Raw genomic sequence first — 23,289 nt, forward strand, 5'->3', positions numbered from 1 at the left:
TGAGATTACACGGAGTGCCAGTGTCGATTGTTTCTGATAGAGATGCCCGTTTCACTTCCAAATTCTGGAAGGGTTTGCAGACTGCTATGGGCACGAGGTTAGATTTTAGTACAGCTTTCCATCCACAGACTGACGGTCAGACTGAGCGTCTGAACCAAGTTTTAGAGGATATGTTGCGAGCGTGTGCATTGGAATTTCCAGGTAGCTGGGACTCCCACTTACATTTGATGGAATTTGCTTATAATAACAGTTATCAGGCTACTATTGGCATGGCACCGTTTGAGGCCCTGTACGGCAAATGTTGTAGATCCCCGGTTTGCTGGGATGAGGTAGGTGAGCAAAGGTTGATGGGTCCTGAGTTAGTTCAGTCTACTAACGAAGCAATACAGAAGATTAGATCACGCATGCATACCGCTCAGAGTAGGCAGAAGAGTTATGCAGATGTGAGGCGGAAGGACCTTGAGTTTGAGATAGGGGATAAGGTGTTCTTAAAGGTAGCACCTATGAGAGGTGTCGTGCGTTTTGAAAGGAGGGGAAAGCTGAGTCCCCGTTTTGTTGGGCCGTTTGAGATTCTGGAGCGGATTGGCCCTGTAGCTTATCGCTTGGCGTTGCCTCCATCACTCTCGACAGTCCATGATGTGTTTCACGTTTCTATGTTGAGGAAGTACGTGCCAGATCCATCCATGTAGTGGATTACGAGCCACTAGAGATTGATGAAAACTTGAGCTATGTTGAACAACCTATTGAGGTGCTTGCTAGAGAGGTGAAGACGTTGAGGAATAAAGAAATTCCCCTGGTTAAAGTCTTATGGCGGAATCACCGGGTAGAAGAGGCTACATGGGAGCGTGAAGATGACATGAGGTCCCGTTATCCCGAACTGTTCGAGGAATAAAACTTTCGAGGACGAAAGTTCCCTAAGGAGGGAAGAATGTAACGCTCCGAAAATTTAAGGTAAAATTTTCTCGTTTTATGCAAATTATTCGGAGTTCTAAAATGTTGGTGTAAGTTGATATAATAATAATATAACATTATTATATTATTATTATTAATAATTATTTTATGTGTTATAATATTAATATTATAATTATTATTATTATTTAATATTATAGTAATATTATTAATTAATAACAATAACATTATTATTACATAATATTAATTTATTATTTATTTAATATTAATATTATTAATATATTATTATTATTACCTTATTATTATTATTATTATTATTATTATTTTATTTTTTATTTTATTATTATTATTATTAATTTCTTAATTTAATATATAAATATATATATATATATATATATATTTTAAAAAAAAGAAGAGGGAGAGGAGGAACCCTAAATTCGCGCCGCTACGCCCCCTTCCCCCTCCGTTTTCGTCTTCTCCCCACCGCGCGCCGCCATCCATTTCTTCTTCTTCCTCCATCCTTCGCCGACCACCGCCGCCGCTTCTTCTTCTTCTTCTTCGTCCGTCGTCTCCGTCTCCGAAGAACGAACAGCCGCCGCGACCTCAGCTCTTCTTCTCCTTCTTCTCCGGTGAACCCGAGCCCGAAATCGCAGCCGTGAAGCTTAACGGATCTCCGTTTCGCACCCAGCCAACGCCGCCGCCGCCTGCCCATTTGTTTCCACCGTCGGACGCCTCCCAGCGTCGTTGCGCCACCGCCACCGCAGCCGGAAGAGAGAAAGCCCTCCAAAAACCGGGTTGCCCGTTTCGCGCTGCAAAGACCCGACCCGGTTCCAAGCTGACCCGACCCAAAAACCCGTCTCCAGTCCGAGCCACACACAAATCCGAGCCGCGAGCGAGCCGCGTGAGCCGAGCCGAGCGAGCCGCGTGAGCCGAGCCGAGCGAGCCGCGAGCCGAGCCGCGAGCCGAGTGAGCCGAGCCGCGAGCCGAGCCGCGAGCCGAGCAAGCCGAGCCGAGCCGAGAACCAAGCCGAGCCGAGCCGAGCCGAGCCAAACCGAGTCGAGCCGAGCCGAGCCAAACCGAGCCGAGCCGAGTCGAGCCGAGCCGAGCCAAGCCGAGCCGAACCGAGCCGAGCCGAGAACGAAGCCGAGTCAAGCCGAGCCGAGCCAAGCCGAGCCGAGCCGAGCCGAGCCGAGCCGAGCCGAGCCGAGCCGAGTCCAAGCCGAGCCGAGCCGAGCCACCTAAGCCTTCCTTCCTCCACTTCGGTTCACGGTGAGTCTTCGGTAAGGGTTGTTTTGATGAATTCCCTAATGTTACCTCGTCCGATTCGAGTTTGAATGTTGGATTAAGATGTGGCCCTACTTTTCTCCCTTGAAGGTAGTACAGAGTTGACGCTTAAGTTCTCGGGTTCCGCGGCAGACCTGGTTGGAGATAGCTTCCTTTCCTTGAGTAAGACAACGGATAACCTTTTTAAAACAACTGCTACTAACGTCATCAACTAAAACCGTTGTGTTTTCGTTTAGGTTGATCTGTTGAGCGTGGATTCAATCGAGGGGCATAACCGAGTATCAGGTAAGGGTTCTCCTACTACTGGACCCCGAGTCCAGGCTAAAACCGTAGTAATCCACAGGGGATTACACGTTAGTGACTGTACTGAATATCTGTATGCAAGTTGACTGTTAAGTACTGATACTATATTTTGTCTGATGAAAATATACTGTGACTGCTATTTGTGGATTGAGAATTTATGTTGATGGACCCTAAAGTTACGGTTCAGTATGTAGTAAGACACTGGTCTGGATGTGGTTTATGGAATTTGGACGGGGATGGACCGTGAGTCCGGTTTTGGTTGGTTAGTCGATTGGACCTAGGGTTTTCCCTATTGGTGTGCGAATCGGTAATGTATATAGCAACAGAGGGTGTAGATGTTTAAACTTATACTATCTGACTGATAAAGCCTATGGCGGGACTGTGATGTGAATGCCGTTGGGATGTGATTGATGTAGACAGTTTAGTTTGGACTGAGGGGTAACGGTTAGCTTCATCTATGGGGTAGTGTGCCTTACGGATAGGTGCATCCTTCGGGAGCACTAGACTGATATGTGCATCCTTCGGGAGCACAAGACTGATATGTGCATCCTTCGGGAGCACTAGACTGATATGTGCGTCCTTCGGGAGCACTAGACTGATATGTGCGTCCTTCGGGAGCACTAGACTGATATGTGCGTCCTTCGGGAGCACTAGACTGATATGTGCGTCCTTCGGGAGCACTAGACTGATATGTGCGTCCTTCGGGAGCACTAGACTGATATGTGCATCCTTCGGGAGCACTAGACTGATATGTAGGGTACCCCCGAATAGGAAGTTAACTGTTGTCCCCTAACGGGCCCAGTAGTGGGTCCCTTACTGGGTATGTTTATACTCACCCTTTTTCTCCTTTAACTTTTCAGGTAGGGGCACAGCGAGGGGCAGACCGACGAGAGGCAGGAAGGATGCGTGAAGGCCATATGGACGCGTCTGGTTTTCTTAATCGCTTCCGCTATGTATTTTGTCAGCATATTTTGACTTGTGATTTTGAACTGGTGCCTTGATATTTTTATTTTGTGACTTTCTTGATTTATTTAAAATAGGGCCCGAAACTGTCTTTTGTAAGGTTTTTAATGTTTCAATGAATCGTAACTGGTCTGTTTTAAATTTTATGTTGAATGGTCGAGTTTTGGCATTTGGTAGTGACCTCAGCTTAGTCCGGAAAGTTGGGTCGTTACATATACAGACGTCGCATCGGTCCAAGGTTCGTCGATGCCGCATTGGAGGTCCCCTTTTGGCGAGGCTAATGTGTACGTCAGCAATACCCTATTGTCGACGCATTGACCGGACATCGGGGTTAAAGTTTTCACGAACATGTCGTTCCAGTCGACGAAGTCAATGTTAGGCAAAACTTATGGCTGATGTCATCCGGTTCTCGCATTGGTTTTGCCTATTCCGATGCTTTACTGCTGACTATCTACCTGATGTGGCTCTCTGCATCGAATTAGCCATTGTCAATGCGTTTTGTCATTTTTACCAACGAGTGTATACATCGAGATAACCCCTACTTCTTGTAGTGTGTGGAGACATGTGACTAAGGCTATCCTATAAAAAGAGTGTGTCTGAGAATGGACTGTGAAATGATTAATGTCTCTTTAAAATATCGTTGGACGTAGAGATTAACGTTTCACAAGATGGCCATAAGTAACTCAATCTCAATCCTGAATGATTTATGAATTCTTATCTATAAGGGCAATCCTTTGATTTTTTGGATGAGAATGGCTGGTGTTGTTGATCACTTAATGGTGTTGTTGAAATTTCTTTGGTTTATTTTAAAAAAATAAACTTAATATTATTTTATATATTTGTGTCTGATGACTAAACTTTTGAATGATGGTGAACTTGTTTTATTGGGTTTAAAAAAATGATTTTGTAAAGATATATATTATTATAATTAAGTAACATGCACAAAAGTGGAGAAGGCTTATTATTATTTCAATTATATATCACTTAAAAAAAGGTTAGTTGTTTTGAGTTTCAATCTATTTTGTTTAATCTAAATTATTTAATGGAAGTCAAAATTGAATCAATTACAATTTCATGGGAGAACAGATATGAAAGAGAATATTAAGATGGAAGGCTAAATTTGAGATTTGAACATTGTCAGGAAAGGTTACAAATTCTTAGGAATGTTATTGAATCTGAAAGTTCGTATCTACCAACTTTTTTGCATATTAGAATAAACTAATTTTGAAAGTAATTCCACATAGCTTAAGAGAATTCACCAGTAGAAAATGGGCCTACGATGATAATTAAATGCTGTCATAGAAAGATTTTGTGACAGTTATTTACAGTTATTGATGCAGCAGTCATGTAAAGTATTTTATAACAGTTCTACAAAACTATCACGAAATATATTTTTCATGGTAGAGAATAAATGTCACGAATTTATTATTTAATGACATATATATTATAATCGTCGTTATTTAGATTTGATGACAGACAATAACTGTTATTACTTATATTTATGATAGTTAATAACTGTCATTATTTATATTTTATGACAGCGAATAAGTGTCATTACTAGTCTTGTTTGACAGATATTAAATGTCATTATTTATCATTTATGACACTTATTAACTGTCATCATTTCACCTACCATGACTTTAATTAATTGTCAAGAAAACGTTTTCAATGACATTTTTTTTATATTCAAATGTCATAATTGTATTTTTAGTCCATGTTTTTCTTGTCCTATCTTTTTCTTAAATCTCTATTTTTCTTGTCGCCTTGTCATTACACAAACCAATACAATCACAAAGTACTATAGAACACTCTCATATGGAAAGAAACGATGAACGCTTTAATATATATACTTTAACATATACTTTCTAATATCTGTACAGTGTTTGTACAATAAAACAATGGACGTATATGTTTTGGTATGAACAAGCTATTTAAATAAGTACATTTGAACCAAAATTTTGCTACCAAACCTACAAAAAGACCTATACATCAATGAATTGCGCAAATATGGTTTCACTGCTCCAATGGATTCTTGCAAAACCTAGTAAAAAAGAAAAAGAAATTTTAGATTCTGAAATACATCATGACATCAATTATAGGGCACCTTAACAAAATTTAAGTGTCTATATTTCCTATAGATGTATTTAATTCCTACAAATAAACTATTCTAGGATTTGACAGTTTGGTTTGCTATTGCTTAGTAAAACTTGGGATATCTTAACCCTTTTCTGGTGTGAATTTTCAAAAAATATCATAAAATAAAATTAAAAATTAAAAATGATAAATATGAAGAAAATGATAAAGAGAAGGGGTTTGAGCTGTAAATACACTACATAGCTTGGTTATAAATAAGTTATTTTTTCATAAAATTGTACACAAATTATAAACAGCCATATAAATTTATACAAGTTATGGTAGATTAACAACTATACTTCTTAGAACCCTTAGATCATAAATTTGCACATTTCAAGTTAGGAAGGAAGAATTGTCCATGTAGTTAGTTTCCAAATTTACTAAGTGTGCTATTTAACCACGATATTTCATTTCCACACACAAAAATGACAAAGGTGAGCAGTATACGCCACAATATTTTATCTGTGATATAGTTAATAACAATGACAAGTTGAGACCAGTCTAGAAGAACTAAATGTGAGTTTACTGAGCAGAGGATAAATGTAAAACACTAGACAAGTAGTAGAGTACCTCGAAGTATAAGCCCACAAACTTAGCTAAATTAATTAAAAAACTTCACACAAAGTCCAAAACCAACAGCCAATAACAAAACTCAAAGCTAAAACACGTACAAGCATATCAATGGCTAAAAGAAAAAAAAAATTGATCAAACGATGCAGTAGCACAATGTACAAAATGAGAGAAAAACAACCTTTTGAATGAAAATGGATTATGAAGTGTTAGGATTTGAAGTAGAAGGCTGAGAAGAAGAACTTTTAGCGCCTAGCATGTAAAAGAGAGTGTCTCATCTCTGCAAATAATGTAATATAGAGGCAGAAAACCAAAAGAAAGAAATGGGAATAAAGAAAATCTAAGAGTCACATAGTAAGGACAGGGGGAGGGGTAATAAAAGTATGATGTTTAGCAAGAAATAAAAAAAGTAAAAAAGGAATAATAAAATCACCTTCATAGCAAAAAACAACACAATACACAACATAAAAAGCATAAAAATAGTGAAAATTCTCATTTTTGTTGTAAATAGATAAGAAAAAAAAAAACAAAGGGATACTTAGACTGTCACATAGATATCCTACACCAATAAAGAAACAACAAACGTGTAAACTAAAGTAGTCACCAAAAGCAACTTATAATCAGTCCATGAACAAAAGTACAAAATCACAAAGCAAAAAAAAAAAAAAAAAAAAAAACTCATATTTTTTATTAAGTCTCACAATTAGTTTGATTCTTGAATTGTGATTCAAAGTTCTACATACTTTCACACAAAGCAATTCTAGGTTGGAACGTAAACATTTATTAACATTTGTTCAATCTTCTAATTTTCTCTAACTAATATACATATTTCATGAGATTTAACAAACCAAGAATGTTATGTAGTTGAAATGTTGTAATTTCATGAGGTGGTTACAAAAAAGCAATCATATTAATCAATACTTAGATGAATGGTGTAAAACAAAAAAAGAAACATTTTCTCCGTATGCTAATCGCAAAACCATTTTCATTTTTGGTGTGAAAAAACAAAGGAGGCAGGATGAATAGCATACATCTTCCTAAGCAATTTGCATTTCTCACTTCTCTCAAGTTCTAAACTACTCCCTTAATATCAAAATAAAAGTAGCAACATATAACATATGATTTATGGTCAAGACAAATAAGTCAAAAATTTCTTATCTTTAGAGGATGTGTGATGAGGCACAAATGAGTTTTCACTTCCCTTATTGGGCAACGAAGCTGAAATGCAAACAGAAATCTAATCAACTTTTGATTAACTTCACATCTAAAATGTATGTTTCTGCCACAATATAAATGTATAGAAGTTTAAAGCCAACCTACGGGTAAAAAATAACACTTTCTTTCCTTTCAGTTTGAATGCTCAAATCCTCACTCAAACATACACATGGAAGTTTTCTAGCACATAACACTCTCTTCGCCACTCTACTTTACTCCATAACACTATCCTAGAAAGAAATAGTATGTGTTAATGAATGTTTACCTGATTATGCCACAATACTACACAAATAAAATCACAGTTTCTATTCTCCAACAACCATAATGAATTTGATGCCTATAGTTGCTTTCAGGCCACCATAAATCAAGTTGATGATTCTGAATCTTCATTATCTTGCAAGGAGGTGTTTGTATCTTATTAATGTCCAGACTTGTGTATTTTATATACATATGGAACAATATTTGAAATATTGAACGTGGTAAGGCAGAAAACTACCTGTATTAACAAATCCATTCGAGTAATCAAACCAACCACATTTTTATGGACGGGGAACAACAAATACGTGTCTCAGGCCTAGTTGCTAGAAAAGATTATATACCTATGCCATTGCAAAATACAACATTTGAATTCTAGGATTATGGAAACCACAATTCCCTAAAAAATGATAGATAACATTTAACCAAACCAAAGTATCAAGCAAATAAAATTTTAACCTTTGTTAGAGACATATCCTTGGTGAAAATATATGGCGATGGGTAATCAATCACCTAAGGCAAGAAGCATAACCTTGAGAATATGTAACGACCCAACTTTCCGGACTAAGCTGAGGTCACTACCAAATACCAAAACTCGACCATTCAACATAAAATTTAAAACGGACCAGTTACGATTCATTAAAAGCATTAGAAACATTACAAAAAGACAGTTTCGGGCCCTATTTTAAATTAAATCATAAAAAGTCTCAAACAAAAACTCAAGTCATCAGTTCCAAAAGCACAAGTCAAATATTCTGACAAAATACATAGCGGAAGCGATAAGGAAATAGACGCGTCCATATGGCCTTCACGCGTCCTTCCTGCCTCTCGTCGGTCTGCCCCTCGCTGTGCCCTTACCTGAAAAGTTTAAAAAGAGAAAAGGGTGAGTATAAACATACCCAGTAAGGGACCCACTACTGGGCCCGTTAGGGGACAACAGTTAACTTCCTATTCGGGGGTGCCCTACATAACAGTCTAGTGGTTCCGTAGAACGCACATATCAGTCCAGTGCTCCCGAAGGATGCACATATCAGTCTAGTGCTCCCGGGGGATGCACCTATCAGTCTAGTGCTCCCGAAGGATGCACATATCAGTCTAGTGCTCCCGAAGGATGCACACATCAGTCTAGTGCTCCCGAAGGATGCACCTATCAGTCTAGTGCTCCCGAAGGATGCACACATCAGTCTAGTGCTCCGAAGGATGCACCTATCAGTCTAGTGCTCCCGAAGGATGCACATATCAGTCTAGTGCTCCCGAAGGATACATATATCAGTCTAGTGCTCTCGAAGGATGCACATATCCGTAAGGCACACTACCCCATAGATGAAGCTAACCGTTACCCCTCGGTCTATACTAAATCGTCTACCACCGTCATATCACAATCATCCATCATTTTACAATTTCTCTAAAGGCTTTACTGGCCAGGTAGTATAAGCTTACATCGTTACACCCTCTGTTGCTATACGCGCCGACTATTCGTATACCATTATGGAAGAGCCCCAAGACTCAAACAGCTAAATAACCAACTGAACTCACTGTCCTTCCCCGTCTAATCCCATGATCATCGTCCATCAATCTAAAATTTCAATCTACAATTAGCGGTTGCAGTTCAGTTACATCAGACAGAAACATAATAACAGTACTCAACAGTCAACACAGATACACTTATTCAGTATAGTCACTAACGTATAATCCCCTGTGGATTACTACGTTTCCGGCCTCGACCCGAGGTCCAGTAGTAGGAAAACCCTTACCTGATACTCGGTTATGCCCCTCGATCGAATCCACGCTCAACAGCTCAACCTAAAACGAAAACACGAAGGTTTTAGTTGATGACTTTAGTAGAAGTCGTTTTAGAAAGGTCAGAAGCGACATCCGTTGACTTACCCAAGGAAAGGCAAACTACCTCCAAACAAGCCTACTGCGAGACCCGAGAACTCAAACGTCAACCCTGTACTACCTTCAAGGGAGAAAAGTAGGGCCACAACTTATTCCAATATTCAAACTCTAATCGGATGTAGCAACATTAGGGAATTCATCGAAAACAATCCTTACCGAAGACTCACCGTGACCCGGAGCGGAAGAAGGAAGGCTTAGGTGGCTTGGTGAAACAAAGAGCTCGGCTCGGCTTGAAGGCGTTCGGCTCGGCTCGGCTCGGCTCCACCTCGGCTCGGCTCGGCTCGGCTTGGTCTTGGCTCACAGCTCGGCTTGTGGCTCGGCTCAACTCGGCTCGCGGCTCGGCTCACTCGGCTCGCGGCTCGGCTCACTCGGCTCGCGGCTCGGCTCACTCGGCTCGCGACTCGGCTCAACTCGGCTCGCGGCTCGGCTCACTCGGCTCGCGGCTCACGCGGATCACTCGGCTCGGCTCACGCGGCTCACTCGGCTCGGACTGGGATTGCTGGCGGCTCGGGTCGGGTACGGCTCGGGTTCAATCCCTTCTCTTCCGATGGCGACGGCGGTCGAAGGCGGAGACGAAAGAAAGATCGTCGGTCGAAGGCGGAGACGAAAGAAAGATCGTCGGTCGAAGGCAGAGACGAAAAGAGAGAGAGGAACGCCGGGGATGGCGGCTTGCGGGGTCGCGCGGCCGTTCGCGGGCGGAAGACGAGTGCCGAGTCGGGATTCGTTGGTGGTGTGTGGCCACGAAGACGGCGGCGACGAAACTGAAGAGAAGAAGAAGCGAAAGAAATGGTGGCGTCGGGCGTGGGAGAAGCCGAAGAGAAGAAGAAGCGAAGGAATGGTGGCGTCGGGCGTGGGAGAAGCCGAAGAGGAGAAGAAGCGAAGGAAAAATCGGGGGGGGGGGGGGGGGGGGGGCGGCGCGCGAGGTAGGGTTTTCTTCTCCTCTCTTTTTTTTTATAAATATATATATATATATAAATTAAATAATAATAATTATTATTATTAATAAAATATTAATATTAAATAATTATAATAATAATAAATATTAATATATATATTAAATAAAAATAACAATAATTTATAATAAATATTAGTATTAAATAATTAAAATAATATTAAATAATAATATTAGTATTAATATTAAGTAAATAAGAAATAAAAAGTTATTAATATTAAAACTAAAATGATAAAATACCTAATAATAATAATATAATTACTATTATATTATTATTTTATCGTTTTACAAAAATCTTAAATTTCCGAAAATTCACATGATTTACTAAAATTTACCTCGATCTTCGGGGCGTTACATTCTTCCCTCCTTAGGGAACTTTCGTCCTCGAAAGTTTTATTCCTCGAACAGCTCGGGGTAACGGGACTTCATGTCATCTTCACGCTCCCATGTAGCCTCTTCCAACCGGTGATTCCGCCATAAGACTTTAACCAAAGGAATTTCTTTATTCCTCAACGTTTTCACCTCTCTAGCCAGCACCTCAACGGGTTGTTCGGTATAGCTCAAGTTTTCATCAATTTCCAGTGGCTCGTAATCCACTACATGGGATGGATCTGGCACGTACTTCCTCAACATGGAGACATGGAACACATCATGAACTGTCGAGAGTGATGGTGGCAACGCCAAACGGTAAGCTACAGGGCCAATCCGCTCCAGAATCTCAAACGGCCCGACAAAACGGGGACTCAGCTTTCCCCTCCTTTCAAAACGCACGACACCTCTCATAGGTGCTACCTTTAAGAACACCTTGTCCCCTACCTCAAACTCGAGATCCTTCCGCCTCACATCTGCATAACTCTTCTGCCTACACTGAGCGGTATGCATGCGTGATCTAATCTTCTGTATCGCTTCGTTAGTAGACTGAACTAACTCAGGACCCATCAATCTTTGCTCACCCACCTCACCCCAGCAAACCGGGGATCTACAACATTTGCCGTACAAGGCCTCAAATGGTGCCATGCCGATGGTAGCCTGATAGCTGTTATTATAGGAAAATTCCATCAAATGTAAGTGGGAGTCCCAGCTACCTGGAAATTCCAATGCACACGCTCGCAACATATCCTCTAAAACCTGGTTCAGACGCTCAGTCTGACCGTCAGTCTGTGGATGGAAAGCCGTACTAAAGTCCAACCTCGTGCCCATAGCGGTCTGCAAACCCTTCCAGAATTTGGAAGTGAAACGGGCATCTCTATCAAAAACAATCGACACTGGCACCCCATGCAACCTCACTATCTCGGACATGTACAACTGTGCCCACTTACTAGCAGTATAGGTGGATTTACCCGGAACAAAGTGTGCTGACTTGGTAAGCCTGTCCACCACAACCCAAATCACTGTAAAACCCCTCAGAGTCCTCGGCAGCCCTGTAATGAAATCCATGGACACGTTTTCCCACTTCCATTCCGGTATGCTCAAGGGTTGTAATAAACCCGCTGGCTTCTGCCTTGGTGCCTTAACCTGCTGACACACCAAGCATCTACTAACAAATTCTGCTACTTCCCTCTTCATGTTACGCCACCAATAAACCCGCTTCAGGTCCTGATACATCTTCGTACTACCTGGGTGCATGGAAAATGGGGAACTGTGAGCCTCAGATAATAATTCTGTCTTAACCGCACTATCCGACGGCACACAGAGGCGTCTCTCGAACAAAAGTCCACCATCAGAGGATAATGAGAACTCAACCGCTTGCCCTGCTTCTGCTAGGCCACGTTTCTCAACCAGATAAGGATCGTTACTCTGAGCATCAATGATCCTTTGCCTCAAAGTCGGCTATACCGTCAACTGGGCTAATTGCATAGTGACTGCCCCCACCGACACTGCAATCTCAGCCCGCTCGAGATCCCGATGCAATGGGGCCTGTCGGGTAATAAGTGCTGCTGAATGTGATACCTTCCTACTAAGAGCATCAGCTACCACATTTGCCTTGCCTGGATGATACAGTATCTCACAATCGTAATCCTTCACTAACTCAAGCCACCTTCGCTGTCTTATATTCAATTCTTTCTGAGTAAAGAAGTATTTCAAGCTCTTATGATCCGTGAATATCTGTATCTTTTCACCATATAAATAATGCCTCCATATTTTCAAAGCAAAAACCACCGCTGCCAACTCCAAATCATGTGTAGGGTAGTTCTGCTCATGACTCTTCAACTGACGAGATGCATAAGCGACCACCTTACCCTGTTGCATCAAAACACAACCCAAACCCTTCTTGGAAGCATCACTATAAATCACAAAACTGCCAGAACCATCAGGTACAGTAAGAACCGGTGCGGTAACTAGCTTCTGTTTAAGGTTCTGGAAACTGTCCTCACATGCCTTGCTCCAAACAAAAGGAGCTCCCTTCCTGGTCAACTGAGTGAGAGGAGTAGCTATACGAGAAAAGTTCTCCACAAACCGTCGATAATAACCTGCTAAACCCAGAAAGCTACGAACCTCACTGACAGTGGAAGGTCGGGTCCAACCGGTGACTGCCTCTATCTTAGCTGGATCCACAGAGACCCCAGCCTTAGAAACCACGTGACCCAGAAAGGACACCTGCTTCAGCCAAAACTCACATTTCGAGAACTTTGCATACAACTTATTATCCCGAAGTGTTTGCAAAACCATACGTAAGTGCTTCTCGTGTTCGGCCTCCGTCTTGGAGTATATCAAGATGTCGTCGATAAACACGATCACAAAAGTATCTAGGAACTCCCTAAACACTCTGTTCATCAAGTCCATAAACACTGCTGGAGCATTCGTCAAACGAAAAGACATCACAATAAACTCGTAGTGTCCGTATCTGGAACGAAATGCTGTCTTCGGTACATCCTCATCCTTAATCCTCAGCTGATGGTATCCCGACCGAAGATCAATCTTAGAGAACACTGTGGCTCCCTGTAACTGGTCGAATAGATCGTCAATCCTGGGCAAGGGATATCTGTTCTTTACGGTTACCTTGTTCAACTCCCTATAGTCAATGCATAGACGCATCGATTCGTCCTTCTTCTTAACGAATAAAACTGGCGCACCCCAAGGTGACACGCTCGGTCGAATGAATCCCTTATCAAGCAATTCTTGCAACTGCACCTTCAGTTCTTTCAGCTCTGCGGGGGCCATTCTGTAAGGGGCCCTGGATATAGGAACCGTGCCCGGCTCCAACTCTATGGCAAACTCAACCTCCCTGTGCGGAGGTAACCCTGGAAGTTCCTCAGGAAAGACATCCGGATAGTCCCTCACTACTAGTTCTGATGACAGGGATACATCGGCCTCTCTAGTATCCACCACGCTCGCTAAGATACCCCAAGTACCCTGACTGAGCAGTTTACTGGCCCTGATGGCTGAGATTACCTGAGGCAACGACCTTGACCCTTCTCCTTTAAATTTAAAACTGGCCCTCGAGGGAGGGTTAAACGTTACCTCCTTACGGGAACAATCTATGCTGGCGTGGTTAGCGGCTAACCAATCCATACCCAGAATTACATCAAAGTCGAGCATATCCAGAACTAACAGTGTTACCTCAATCACATGGCCTGCTATCTCAATCTGGCATGTCTTCACCTTTTCCTTCGACAACATACAGTCCCCGGACGGAGTAGATACTGATAGAACATGTTGTAAGGGCTCTACCTCTAAGCGGGCATGCGACACAAATGTGGACGAGATAAAAGAATGCGACGAACCCGAATCAAACAAAACTAAGGCGTAATGCCCCAACACTGGGAGCGTACCTGTCACTACCGTGCCTGCCTTCTCAGCCTCAGTCTTGTTGGTAGCAAAGACTCTACCCTGATGTGGAGCGCCTGCTCCCTGATTCTGCGCGTTCCCCGTGAGTCTCAACGGGCATCTATCAGCTGTATGACCCTCTTGCCTGCACTTAAAGCAAGTCCTGGTCCCGAATAAGCAACGGCCCAGATGGTGCTTCCCACAAGTGGTACACAACGGCTTCCCTCTGGCAGCCTCCTCTGCCTCAAAAGGTTTCTGCTGGAAGTGGCGAAACTCACCACCTGATCTGAAATTCCGCTGTGGCACTGGAACAGGCTGCTGCTCAGCCTTCCTCTTCTGTCCCGATGTCAAACCTCTACCAGCGGTCTTAGACGAGTTAGCCCTCTCCTGTAAACTGAGATCCACTGCCAGGCGCAGTGCATCGGCATGAGTAGTGGGTCGGAAAGCTCGGACCAAACCCTGAATGTCCAGTCGGAGGCCTCTAACAAACTTATCAGCTCTGGCCGCCTCGGTCGCTATCATCTCGGGAGCGAAGCGGGACAACATGTCAAACTCCGCATCGTACTGCTCCACTGTCATGTCACCCTGCTCTAAGTTCAGGAACTCCTGCCGCTTGGCGTCTCTCAGACTAGCAGAGAAGAATTTCGCATAGAAACTCTCCTTAAACTGCTGCCACGTGATCTGACTCACATCACCACCTAGCATTCTGTCTGTAGTCTCCCACCATGCAGTACCTCTGTCAGTCAACATAAAAACAGCACACTGAACTTTCTGATCCTCAGGGCATTTCATGTAACGGAATATGGTCTCCAAGGACGATAACCACATCTGAGCCCTGGTGGGGTCCTCCAAAGACCCATCGAACGTCGTGGGATTATACTTCCTGAAATCCCTCAGGTGCTTAGCCTCTGCTGACAACTGATCCGGCACAAACTGGGGCGCAACTGGTACTGGGGCCGGAGCTGGAGCTGGAGCTGGTGCTGGAGCTGGCGCTGGAGCTGGCGCAGGAGTTGGCGAGGCAGGCTTCTGCTGCTCCCGCATTTGCATAATCAAATCTCTAAACCTCTGCTACATGGCGGCTAGGTCCGCATGAGTAACTGGCGCAGCCGGGTCAGGGGCTTGGGCTACAGGCTGCACCTCAGGTTGAACGCGTCCTGCTCCCCTTCCTCGGCCTCCTCGCCACCCCTACGTGCACCTCTCCTTGGCGGCATTTCCCTAACAACCACCAACGATCCCTTTAGTCATAATGGTAATTGAATTTACAGTTTAACTTAGGTAAGGTAATGCATGTAGAGTTATACAAATACTTTCATGGGAGCGTACCTGACGAGCGGCGAGGATCGTTTCAGCCATAAGGACACAAAACACAGACTCACATTATAAGCCAGTCTACAGAACCTAAAACTTAGGCTCTGATACCAACTGTAACGACCCAACTTTCCGGACTAAGCTGAGGTCACTACCAAATACCAAAACTTGACCATTCAACATAAAATTTAAAACGGACTAGTTACGATTCATTAAAAGCATTAGAAACATTACAAAAAGACAGTTTTGGGCCCTATTTTAAATTAAATCATAAAAAGTCTCAAACAAAAACTCAAGTCATCAGTTCCAAAAGCACAAGTCAAATATTCTAACAAAATACATAGCGGAAGCGATAAGAAAACAGACGCGTCCATATGGCCTTCACGCGTCCTTCCTGCCTCTCGTCGGTCTGCCCCTCGCTGTGCCCTTACCTGAAAAGTTTAAAAAGAGAAAAGGGTGAGTATAAACATACCCAGTAAGGGACCCACTACTGGGCCCGTTAGGGGACAACAGTTAACTTCCTATTCGGGGGTGCCCTACATAACAGTCTAGTGGTTCCGTAGAACGCACATATCAGTCCAGTGCTCCCGAAGGATGCACATATCAGTCTAGTGCTCCCGGGGGATGCACCTATCAGTCTAGTGCTTCCGAAGGATGCACATATCAGTCTAGTGCTCCCGAAGGATGCACACATCATGCTAGTGCTCCCGAAGGATGCACCTATCAGTCTAGTGCTCCCGAAGGATGCACACATCAGTCTAGTGCTCCCGAAGGATGCACCTATCAGTCTAGTGCTCCCGAAGGATGCACATATCAGTCTAGTGCTCCCGAAGGATACATATATCAGTCTAGTGCTCTCGAAGGATGCACATATCCGTAAGGCACACTACCCCATAGATGAAGCTAACCGTTACCCCTCGGTCTATACTAAATCGTCTACCACCGTCATATCACAATCATCCATCATTTTACAATTTCTCTAAAGGCTTTACTGGCCAGGTAGTATAAGCTTAAATCGTTACACCCTCTGTTGCTATACGCGCCGACTATTCGTATACCATTATGGAAGAGCCCCAAGACTCAAACAGCTAAATAACCAACTGAACTCACTGTCCTTCCCCGTCTAATCCCATGATCATCGTCCATCAATCTAAAATTTCAATCTACAATTAGCGGTTGCAGTTCAGTTACATCAGACAGAAACATAATAACAGTACTCAACAGTCAACACAGATACACTTATTCAGTATAGTCACTAACGTATAATCCCCTGTGGATTACTACGTTTCCGGCCTCGACCCGAGGTCCAGTAGTAGGAAAACCCTTACCTGATACTCGGTTATGCCCCTCGATCGAATCCACGCTCAACAGCTCAACCTAAAACGAAAACACGAAGGTTTTAGTTGATGACTTTAGTAGAAGTCGTTTTAGAAAGGTCAGAAGCGACATCCGTTGACTTACCCAAGGAAAGGCAAACTACCTCCAAACAAGCCTACTGCGAGACCCGAGAACTCAAACGTCAACCCTGTACTACCTTCAAGGGAGAAAAGTAGGGCCACAACTTATTCCAATATTCAAACTCTAATCGGATGTAGCAACATTAGGGAATTCATCGAAAACAATCCTTACCGAAGACTCACCGTGACCCGGAGCGGAAGAAGGAAGGCATAGGTGGCTTGGTGAAACAAAGAACTCGGCTCGGCTTGAAGGCGTTCGGCTCGGCTCGGCTCGGCTCCACCTCGGCTCGGATCGGCTTGGCCTCGGCTCGGCTCGGCTTGGTCTTGGCTCACAGCTCGGCTTGTGGCTCGGCTCAACTCGGCTCGCGGCTCGGCTCACTCGGCTCGCGGCTCGGCTCACTCGGCTCGTGGCACGGCTCACTCGACTCGCGGCTCGGCTCAACTCGGCTCGCGGCTCGGCTCACTCGGCTCGCGGCTCGGCTCACTCGGCTCGCGGCTCACGCGGATCACTCGGCTCGGCTCACGCGGCTCACTCGGCTCGGATTGGGATTGCTGGCGGCTCGGGTCGGGTACGGCTCGGGTTCAATCCCTTCTCTTCCGATGGCGACGGCGGTCGAAGGCGGAGACGAAAGAAAGATCGTCGGTCGAAGGCAGAGACGAAAAGAGAGAGAGGAACGCCGGGGGATGGCGGCTTGCGGGGTCGCGCGGCCGTTCGCGGGTGGAAGACGAGTGCCGAGTCGGGATTCGTTGGTGGTGTGCGGCCACGAAGACGGCGGCGACGAAACTGAAGAGAAGAAGAAGCGAAAGAAATGGTGGCGTCGGGCGTGGGAGAAGCCGAAGAGAAGAAGAAGCGAAGGAATGGTGGCGTCGGGCGTGGGAGAAGCCGAAGAGGAGAAGAAGCGAAGGAAAAATCGGGGGGGGGGGGGGGGGGGCGGCGCGCGAGGTAGGGTTTTCTTCTCCTCTCTTTTTTTTTATAAATATATATATATATATATATAAATTAAATAATAATAATTATTATTAATAATAAAATATTAATATTAAATAATTATAATAATAATAAATATTAATATATATATATATATATTAAATAAAAATAACAATAATTTATAATAAATATTAGTATTAAATAATTAAAATAATATTAAATAATAATATTAGTATTAATATTAAGTAAATAAGAAATAAAAAGTTATTAATATTAAAACTAAAATGATAAAATACCTAATAATAATAATATAATTACTATTATATTATTATTTTATCGTTTTACAAAAATCTTAAATTTCCGAAAATTCACATGATTTACTAAAATTTACCTCGATCTTCGGGGCGTTACAGAATAGGTAAAGAGACGAGGAGAAAATGAGGCATTTAGCTATACTCACAGGAAAGCCGATATGTTTGTTGCTCCCCAAAATACTAGCAACATTAGCAACCCTAACGACACGGGAAAAGGAGACAACCCTACACATATACTTTACAGAAAACTTTATTTTTCCTTTTCTTGAAATAATTTCTTTTTTCTTTTTCGCATGGGCTCCAATGGAACATAAGACTTGATAATACTCTATACTAAATGTACTACAAAAGATGTTTAAGTAATAAGTAAGATCACCCTTTTCCACAAGCCTCCTTTAATGTAATTTTCTGCATCTGGTACTTTGGTCTTCATTCCAGTAATGGAATACCCTTCAATTGGGTTTGCTCTTTTCATACAAGCCTTCATTAAAGGCATCACAAACAGGCTGAAGTGGTTATATACATAACTCACTCTCACGTGGAAATAAACTTGTTGAACGATTAAATTTTCAATTTTCAATTTGTTTACTTACCTTGGACATCAGAAGTACAAGCATGATGAGAGGTAAAATTTTCAAATTGTTTGAAATTTCAACCATGATGATGCACATACCCATTTGAAATTTTTGGCAAACAAACAAATCATTAATCATCCCAAACAATCAAAAACTAAAATTACGTCTCAGACCCATTTCGTATCATCAAGCAAATTCAATTTGAAAGTACATGCCAATCAACTACATTTCACTTAATCCATCCTAAAAAAGAACCAAAAGCTATAATTGTCTCGACCACATTTTAGATACTCAAACACGTAAAATTTGAAAGTACATATCAACAACTACATTTTACTCAATCTTGAAAGTTTAAAGTAAAATCCTAAAAAACGAGCAAACATACATAACTCACTAGCTTGCAGTAATTTCGACATCGTGACCAAAAATCCTATAGTTTCTTTTTATCTTGGATTCTTCGACATTAGAATCTCAACTACATAACAAAAATTCATGAAAATCAGAACATTTTCAACACATACACCAACACAAAAGAAGACCTCAATACATACACCAACACAAGATGTCATTCATGTTTCTAGTTAAAAGTTTCTCCAAGATAACGAGTACTGGTCATAGGATAACATTTTAAAAAGATAAATCTATGCAAATCAAGTTCAAAATGGACAGTATCATAGATATACAAAGAGCCTCATTTCTCTAAACATTATTAGCCCCAAATATTTCTGAATCCAGAGGGAAAAGGGGAAAGGAAATTCCATCTAACCTTGAATTTTGTTGGTGATTTCCTTTGCCAAATCAGAGTTAAAAGGGTAAAGAGTGTCATCTAGATTTGAAGGTAAATAAATAATTCTTCGTTATAAAAAACTTTCCAATCCAAATTTGAACTTGAAAAAAGATAAGAAATCCAAAATGTTAGACCAAGGAGAAGATATTCATATTTAGCATCAGAAATCTTATTGAACTCATCACCATTCTCCATTTCCAGGTACCCACTTCAAGCTCAACCCACAAAACTCAAAAACACTTCAATATGCAATGCCCAAAAACATAGATCAAACAAATCTCAAACTAAATAAAATCCCATAAAAAAGGAACCAAAAACAAAAAAAAAAAGATCGCATTTTATCTATCAACGGATTTTAGATTCAAAAAACTAAAACCCATGCAAATGAAACAAGAAAATGGTCGTAACAAAATGTGGGTTATCCCCAAAATCACTAAAAAAAATCCAACGAAACAACCAAAACCCATGAAAGCATTATCCAAATGGTGCTAAAAAAATGAACAATCAGAATAGAACTGATACTCACAAAAATACAAATCGAACCACTAGTGAGGAAACTCACCTTAAGAAAAGAAACCAATGAAAATACACAAAAAGTTGTTGAAAAATGAAAAAGAAATAGGAAGATGCGATGCTATATCGTGGGCTTATAAGATATAGACACGATCTCAGTTCTTTCACGCATTTTCAGGAATAGTCATCAAGGGAATGAGTGAAATCGAAGCCTTTTTAATTACATTAAAATGCCGACACTTTTTCTTTTTAGGTTGATTGAATTTTAAAATGGAAGAGATCACTGTCGAGTTAGAATGGAGATCGCTCACTGTTTGCTTTGGTCTGCGATGATTCAACACAGCCCACAACACAGTACAGCCCATGGCGTCACAGGCAGCATCACCGCCGACAGTGAGAGCTAGGGCATGCGTTGATAGTGCAGATGATCATAGGGGAAGAAGAAAAGAAAAGAAACATGATAAACAAAAAAGACTCGTGTCATGTAGAAACAATCAATATAGCTAAAAAGTAAGTGATATACTCTTCAAGAATTTTGCGTGAGGGAGGAGACGACCGACATTCGAACCGAAATGGTAGCTACGACATTCAAACCGAAACATAAGGGATTTTTCATGAGGGAGGAGACAGGAAGGGAGGAGACGGTTGACAGTGGCACTGATGGAGGAGATGGGAAGAGAGGAATTCTGAAGAAGGAAAGGGGAGTGTTCGTGAGGTTTTGTGTGAGTAAGGGATTTTGCCTTTTCTTTATTTTTTTATTTTAATAAAAAATATTTAATTAATTTTTGTAATCCCCTTACATATTATGATAGCAAATATGTCATGTATTTGGGCATTTCGAAATTACCGTATTTTTCCACCAAAAATCCATTTTTTAACCTTTGATGACAGTTATTTGTTCCATCCTTTCAAGTTGGGATGGAACCAACTGTCATAATAGGGGGTTTTTCTTGTAGTGATTTATTTTCCCAAATAGCCTAAGACTATTAAGAATCTCCCATAATTTATTTTACACTGGCAAATACAATAGCATTGGGACCTAAATACAATTTTCACAATTAAACATATTTATTCAATCAAAATGTAAATAAATGTGACACAATAACTGTGACTAATTAATTAAAGCTTACTACTACCGAAAATGTTATTATTAAAATTAATGCCTTAAATAAATTGTGTAAAATGAATGTAAAATTGAAAACACTCAACGGACATATTTGTACCTTTTGTTATATGTGAATTCATTAACCATTTTTAAATACAAATGAAGGTAGAAATTTGAACCATGATCCTTTGCTTTTGATTGGTAGTTGAGGTAAGCTATGTGTAATTATTAACTCGTGGAGACCGTGTACTTCTTGGAACAAAAAAAAAAAATCAAACGAGAACAAGATTGAATAAAGACTAAAAGAGAGCGAGGATTGGTTAAAGTCTCAGTTGGGATCACCACCTGCAAGATCAATTAGATCGTCAATGAACAACTTGACGTTATCGTGAGAAGAACCACCTTCTTCAACAGCTCTATTGGCCTTTTTATCAAGCTCTTTATATCTCTCTCTAATCTCTTCACTTTCCTTTGTTCCACTCATCACCCTTTCAATAGCTTTCATCACATCCTCTTTTTTCACAGCCACTTCAGTCTCCTCTTCCTCTCCCCATTGCAAAGATGCTTGCACACCCACACTCACCCCGTTTTTCAGCATCTTCACGATCAGCACCTCGTCATTGAATTGGTCTGAAAATAGTGGCCATGTAATCATAGGAACCCCTGTCGATATTCCTTCAAGCGTTGAGTTCCAATCGCAATGCGTCAAGAAGCTTCTGATTGCAGTGTGGGATAGTATCATAACTTGTGGCGCCCAACCACGAATCACCGGCCCTCTCCCCTTTGTTTTCTTTTTGAAATTGTAGGCCTCCATCCATTTCTGCAACTCCTTTATTTCATTCCCTTTCCGGATCACCCAAATGAATGGCCTCTTCGATGCCTCTAGACCCAGTCCAAGCTCTATGAGTTGTCTCGTCATTAGATTACATAACTTTCCAATGAGACTTACACCACAGAACTCGGTTGCTGTCAATCCATCCATTTTAGGCATTCGTGTTGGTCGATGGCAGATTTGTTGCCTTTTCAGCTTTATCGAGTTTGTCGTGGTTGCATAGTGAAACAGGGCAATGCACCACACTTTTTAAGGAAGGTCTCTCGATTTTCTATACTCAGCTAAGTTTTTAGGCTCCAATTCCTCGAAGGTGTTAATAATAATGCTAGAGGACTTGAGATCAGCCTCCTCCATCTCGCGATTAAACGCTGCAAAGTACTGATCGGTGTGTTTAGGTAACATTAGACCTGCAAAACTGGAAATCATAACCAAGCAAATCAGGGATAGTCATGAGAGCATGATTAGGCAGTGAACGAAGAAGGAGTTCCTTGTTTACTTAAGTAGACTGACACAGGAGAGAGAAACAACAAAGGTTGTAAAAAACAACCCTTGGTATGTGAAATGTATGAGCAAGTTTAATGGTCCAAGGGAGTCAGGGATCAGAGACAATGCATGTGGGACGGGGAGTGAGTTTTTTGAATAATTCCACAGATGGGTCAAGAAGGAGAAAAGTGGCTCTCAAGAATTTGGAACCATGATCCAAGGAAGGAAGTAAGTCTAGATTCTCACAGCCTTTCGGCAGGCCGCCTTGTAAGCAGGAAAATGGATGTTGGACGACATTGATTTGTAAACTAGAATCGATGGCACGAGAAAGAACAGAGTGGTTGCGAGCAGCGTTGTGAGGGGTGGTGACAATGGTAATTATGAGTCCACGGCGAGCAAGGAGCTTCGCAAGGTCAATCATGGGTGGCATATGGCCTTGAGCCATGAAAGGGAACAAAAGAAGGTGAGGGGAAGCCATTGAAACTAGAAATTGAGGATGAGCGAAGAAGAACAACAACTCATCAGGCTTTATAGAAAAAAGAAAAATTGTACATATGAATCACATGCATCATACATATGAATTTTGTAACACAAAAGAACATTGTTCAAAAAAAATTGTGAATCGTACTCATTTATTTTTGAAAAATATTATTAAAAGATTACATTCTTGGAATTATTTATTATTATTTTAGATCAAAGAAAAAAAATAAAAAGAAAAGGAAAAACTCAACAAACC

The 23,289-nt window shown here is 41.7% G+C and overlaps 1 protein-coding gene across 1 annotated transcript; it reads right to left on the reverse strand.

Annotated features, from left to right (window-relative positions):
• Positions 1–21,566: 21,566 nt before the first annotated feature.
• LOC103502264 (UDP-glycosyltransferase 73C2-like) lies at positions 21,567–22,220 on the reverse strand. Its single transcript, XM_051082874.1, has one exon. It carries the CDS (start codon positions 22,218–22,220, stop codon positions 21,567–21,569), a length of 654 nt encoding a protein of 217 aa, XP_050938831.1.
• Positions 22,221–23,289: the final 1,069 nt, after the last annotated feature.

The sequence above is a fragment of the Cucumis melo genome, chromosome 3 (genome assembly GCF_025177605.1).
Source record: "Cucumis melo cultivar AY chromosome 3, USDA_Cmelo_AY_1.0, whole genome shotgun sequence".
In the NCBI taxonomy this organism is placed as follows: Eukaryota; Viridiplantae; Streptophyta; class Magnoliopsida; order Cucurbitales; family Cucurbitaceae; genus Cucumis; species Cucumis melo.